General features: G+C 35.4%; 1 protein-coding gene across 3 annotated transcripts in view; it reads left to right on the forward strand.

Annotated features, from left to right (window-relative positions):
* The first annotated feature begins 3,632 nt into the window (after window positions 1–3,632).
* The window catches only part of LOC107578651 (protein bicaudal D homolog 2-like), a 14,380-nt gene continuing 12,012 nt past the window's right edge, over window positions 3,633–6,000 (forward strand). For all 3 annotated transcript variants that reach the window (XR_001608383.1, XM_016264616.1, XM_016264711.1), the window contains exon 1: window positions 3,633–4,107. Coding sequence is in view for 2 of the 3 variants with exons in the window: in XM_016264616.1 (XP_016120102.1) it covers window positions 3,859–4,107 (249 nt within the window). In the remaining variant the exon portion in view is untranslated. The remainder of the gene's footprint in view (window positions 4,108–6,000) is intronic.

The following is a 6,000-nucleotide window of genomic DNA, read 5'->3' on the forward strand; positions in this document are numbered from 1 at the left end:
ATGGCAAACACAACGAGGCCAAAGCCACAAGACAGAGTATAAACTGCAAAATAATTGGTCAACTTGGATTATAACATTATATACTCTGTAAGATTTTTAAAATGTTTTTTAAAACAAGACTCTTATGCTCACCAAGTCTGCATTTATGAATAAAAATACAGTAAAAACTGTAATATTGTGAAATATTATTACAATTTAGAATTTAGAACTGTTTTCTATTTGAATATTTTTTTTACATTTTATTTATTCCTGTGATCAAAGCAGAATTTTCAGCATCATTACTCCAGTTTTCAGTGTCACATGATCCTTCAGAAATCATTCTAATAAGCTAATTTGCTGCTCAGGAAACAACAAGGAAGAGGCACAACAAAGAAACCTTGATGTCTCTGTTAGGAAGTTGTGAGGTTAACATACCATGGTAAGACCTGAGATGAAGGATGGTCACTAAGAAAGCCATACAATAACCCCAGATAACATCTGTAGCAAAAAAAAGGTCTTTAATAACAAACCAGTTTTCATATTAATCAAATAGCGTGATGGAAGAAAGGGCAAGCTGTCTGAACACAGTAAAATTACCTTTCCAGTGGTAAGGTCGACCCTTACATCTTACAGTGTGTGCTGGCAAACCTGTTAAAAATGTTAAATGCTCAACAAAACCTGTTCCATCAAATTTGTAACTGATATTTTGCAATTTTCTGATTCATTTAATATCGTAAGTTTGAATAAAACATCTTACCAAAGGATGCACCAACACATTCAAAGACTACTGTGAAGAACACAGCAAGAATTGACGGCACCACGATGGCTGGAAAACATGAAGATGTTGATAAATGACTGACTCAAAGATTGATTGATCATGTGTATAGAGGAACTTAAAAACACTTCAAATATACACTTCAAACTTTTGAACCCTTTGAAAGAACTTTTTTGAAAGTGTGTTTTTCTCATGTGTAAGACTTTATGGATAAAATTTAGATAAGAATGGACATAAATAATGGTTTTTAAAGGGGTCATATGACATTGCTAAAAATAACAGTATTTTGTGTATTTGGTGTAATGAAATGTGTTTATTATTATTTTCCACATACTGTACATTATTGTTTCTCCTCTATGCCCCGCCTTTCTGAAACGCATTGATTTTTACAAAGCTCATCGGTCTGAAAAGCGAGGTGTGCTCTGATTGGCCAGCTATCCAGTGCGTTGTGATTGGCCGAATACCTCAAGCGTGTGATGGAAATGCTACGCCCCTAACATAATGTGATGCCGTGTCCGGCCGGAGCAACGAGACAAAAACATTAAAACCCATTATAAACGAGGCATTTGTTGCATCCAGTGGGGACATAATTACTGATTATAATGACTTATACTGTCTTTTTACGCGTTGCGTTGCATAAAACATAAAACTTTGGAAGGCCAAACTAAGTAGTTTCGCTTTCACAATGAAACACACAGCATCACACACCGTGGCCTTGAGTGAGCGGAGGCCGGCGGGCTTGAGAACGGCGCAGCCGGCAGATTCAACGAAGGAGCGTCCGGCAGTCTTGCGGCAACCACATGTGACGACCCCGGGCTGGACTCCGCTTCGTCCACGGTGAAAGCCGATCCGGCGATCGACAGCGCAAAGTTGATGTATTTCCTCAGCGACCAGCACGGAACAGCTCCAGGCACGACGAAGCAGATATCATCCTCTTTTGGAAGACCAAACAAAGTAGTTTCGCTTTCACAACGAAGCACACAGCGTCTTCACGACATGGCGGCGGCGGCAACAACAATACTACAGCGAGAATAAAAGTTTTGGCTTTTTTCTTTGCGTGAACATTTGGGTGGCGTTATGCAAATCTTCCCACATCGTGATGTAGACATGTGGAGGCATGTTAGAACGAGCCGTTTTAGGTAGGCGTGGCTGACTCTTAACTTTTATAAAGAATATCTCTTTGGATTTGAAACTTTAGTTTTTGCAACTTTACAGATCTTCTTTATGCACCAAGAGCTTGTAACACTCCAAAGAGAAAGGAAAAATTTAAATAGCATCATATGACCCCTTTAACTTCATTAAAGTCTGAAGACCCACTACTGTTCATAGGATGATATATGCATATACTGGAACACACAAAAACCTTTTCTTACAGTAAAATGGCCTGTAGAGTAACAGTCCACAGCCCAGGCCAAAGCAGATAGAGAAAAAATGGTAACATTTATCTGAAGGAAAAGTATATAACAATGAATGAATGAGTGAATGAATTAATAAATAAATAAATACTGTACAACTTTCAGTTTCGATTTAAAATCTGATCTGGCAAACTTACAGTGGTTGTAAACATCCAAAGCACCCTAAAAACAGAATTGTACAGTAACTGAACATGCAGTATTGAATGACATCTTTCTTAGTAATGAGAGAGCGCTAAATAAGAATTTACCATTGGGATGATAGTTCACCTTGGAGATATTAAACGCTCATTCTGCTACTCCCTCTTTTGATTCAAGCATGCCAGCCTTCAACCTTGACAGATAATAATGATGAGCTGGCATGAATAAAGTATATTTTCACTTTCAGATTGATGGGTAAAACCAGTTGTGTGGTTTGAATGCCCTTTAATCAAATGCTTTCTGTTCTATTCCATACAATTGTGGTGGCTACACAAAAGGAAACAACAGTTTTTTCAGTCAACTGAAAACACAATGATACACAATTAAATTTCAAATGTTGAGCAGGGCTTTTCAGACTGGCTCCATGAAGTGTGACGGTGGACTACAGAAAAAGAGAAATGTTATAAAATATACAAATGTGGCAACAACTATTATTATTGCTATTACTATAATAATAATAATAATAATAATAATAAAGTATTATTAAAAAGTAAATATTTTCCAGATACTATTTTAATATTGTATTTTGGTTTTAATACAATAACAATACAAATAAAAGCCTATTGTTTAATTTATTAAGAAACAATGTTTTCTTTATAATATACAAAAATATAAAAAAGTAAAATAATAATAATAATAATAATAAATATTATTAAATACTATTGCTATTATACTATTATTATTCTATTTAATTTAGGAAAACAATGTGTTGTCTTTTTAATATATGAAAAAGTAATAAAAACGAACATAATAATAATAATAATAATAATAATAATAATAAAACAAAGTACATGTTTTCCAGATAATATTTTAAGAATTTATTTTTATTTCAATGGCAATAAAAAAGCCTATTATTTAATTTAAAATTACAATAATTATAATAATTCACTTATTTTTCACGTTTTTAATTAATAAAAATTCACACAAAGTATAAATAGGTATTTTTACATAAACATAGGATATATCTATTTTATATTTTAAAAAAGAAGTCCCTGATTTTAAAAACTTTGAAACTAGTTTTTCATCTACATCTCACAACCTAAAATATTTCCATCAGCAGATGGAAGCATTGAGCAACATTTGGAGTTGAATTTGGCATTCAGTCAATGGACCATCTGTGCATCCTGTGTTGCCTTCGTGTACAGAACACAAAGCATTATGGGTCTTGTAGTCTAGCACAACCCTAATTCAACGCATGCAAATGTGAATGGAACTACATTACCCATAAAACAGGAGAGACAAAATCACTTCGTATTCCTGCTGGATGATCTCACAGCAAACCGAGTCCCCCTCCTAATCTCAGGAATGACATCCGAACGAGAAGAAATCATGGAGTTATACATTGAAACAAATGGGGAATTTGAACTTTCACATTAAGAATAGTGCATCCAATAAACTGCATACACTTCAGATTGGTGATCAACTTCATGGTTGAGAAAGTGGAATCAACGGGCTCGGTCCGTTATCGCCTGTGTTAGAGTGTGCCGGGTGATGGCAAACATGTCCGGGGAAGAGGACGGGTGTCCCGAGGCGCTGCTGGTCTCCGAGGTCGGGCCCAACTGGCTCCGCGCGGAGAACGAGCGCCTGACGCGGGAACTGAGCGAGACGAGCCGCGAGAAGATCCAGGCGGCGGAGTACGGGCTCGCGGTGCTGGAGGAGAACCAGCAGCTCAAACAGCGCTTCGAGGAGCTGGAGAGCGACTATGAGAGCGTCAGACAAGAGCTGGACCAGCTCAAAGAGGTCAGACCAAATCATACAAGAATGGTACAATGTTGCGACTTGTTTTAAATGTAACGGTTTGTTGTTGCGCGCAGCGGCGCACAAAAGGAAATGTGTATCAGTCTGTGTGTCTCCACCCATTGCCACTCATTTTCAGTACTTTCATTGTTCTTCAGCTTGTACTTTACAGAAAGTGCCAGAGATAGTAAAAAAAATAGGCAGAAATATCAATAATTCTGCTGATATTTTGCAATTTTGAGGTGCTCGTTATCGGTCGATAGACAGCTTTGTCAGCAGAAATATAGGACCTATAGGTATATTGTAAAATTACGCAAAACAAGTGTTAATTTAATCATTTATGGACAGTTAATATTATAGTTTTTTTTGTTGAAATCAAATACAAAAACCATCGAATATTAACAAATGACGCTTGACAGAATAAACTATTCTTTTAAAATCGTCCGCAAAACGTAACTTGTTGAATTGATAAAGGCTTGATGATACAGAGTAGATTACATCAGCGTTCAAATTACAAAGGTGGGATGATAATAGTTAGCTATAAAGATATAAAATAGGCATTCAGTTTAAACTGTACCATGTAGTGACCTGTTCAGATTGTATTCTAATTATTGTGCATGTAGGATTTATGGTCTTAAATAAATGTGACTAGATGGAATATACTTTTAATAGTTAATTTGTCACAGTTCATTGTTGTTGTTGATCAAATATTCTTAATGCATATAATTGTTTGTTGTAGTCTAGTCAGGGATTAAGTGCTTTTTATTGTGTCGGGGGAAAAAAATATCAGTTTTGCATATCTTTATTGGAGATAGAAAAAAACAACAACATTGGTAGACATCTAGAATCAGAAATATTCTGTCAGTACCAGTTATGTAAATGTCATTGATTGTTTATAGCTGTACACAAGCATATGCTAAGGCTCAGTTCAATCAAGTTAACACTTACTGTAGAATTTGAAACGATTCTTGGTTTCATCACAATAACCTTCATTTATTTAATATCTCATGTTGTACGTTCAGCATATAGACAAGTGTGAATGGATCATTTGTGTGTTGTTGATCAGAGGCTGAAGGTGAAACAATTACAAGAAGTGAGAAAAAAAGTGGACTAGACGTTTCCTCCTGATACGACATTCTGAAATAAACCTAGACTGGAATGTAGGCTGTATATGAATTGTGTTCTCAGCACCTCTGAACAACTCTTTCTCTCTCGCCTACAACTTCCTGTCAACACAAACATGCATCAAAGCTCCGACATTGATCCTGAATGTTAGAAATTTAGTTTATTTAGAGCTCTTCTTGGTTCTGTATTTACTTCCTTCTGCTCTAATCTTTTCTGCACGACTAAATAGAGGACGCCGTCTTCGTCATGTAGTAAGATGATCTGGGAAGAAATCGGGCTAAAAAAAGCACCTCGGTCTTGACTCATGTCCACTGCCTAGACTGATCTCACACTAATGGTGTCAGCAAGGGGCTTCAGCTGGAAGCAGTTAACTCTTATACAAATGCTTTTGTGTATCATTTCAAGCTGCTAGACTTCTGTAGGTCAATGCATGAAATCAGATTAGTAGGCAGATTATCTTGCATGAGTCATTTTATTAACAAAAACCATTCGAACTTATTAATACATTAATCAGCCTAGATGTAGCTTGAATAATAATTTTCAGATCATAATAGGGTGATTAATTGTTAAAATGCTTAGGTTAATATTTTCATACTTATAAGTAAGCCCTGTTACTATTTATTTATTTGTTTATGTATGCATGTATTTAAGTTTCTTTATATACTTTTTAATTTTTCCTAATTTTTCTTTTTTGTTTAATATTATTAAAGTGTGTGTGTATATATATGTATATATATATATATATATATATATATGAAAAAGTGTGTATGT

The sequence above is a fragment of the Sinocyclocheilus grahami genome, unplaced genomic scaffold (assembly GCF_001515645.1).
Source record: "Sinocyclocheilus grahami isolate Dianchi unplaced genomic scaffold, SAMN03320097.WGS_v1.1 scaffold3.1, whole genome shotgun sequence".
Lineage (NCBI taxonomy): Eukaryota > Metazoa > Chordata > Actinopteri > Cypriniformes > Cyprinidae > Sinocyclocheilus > Sinocyclocheilus grahami.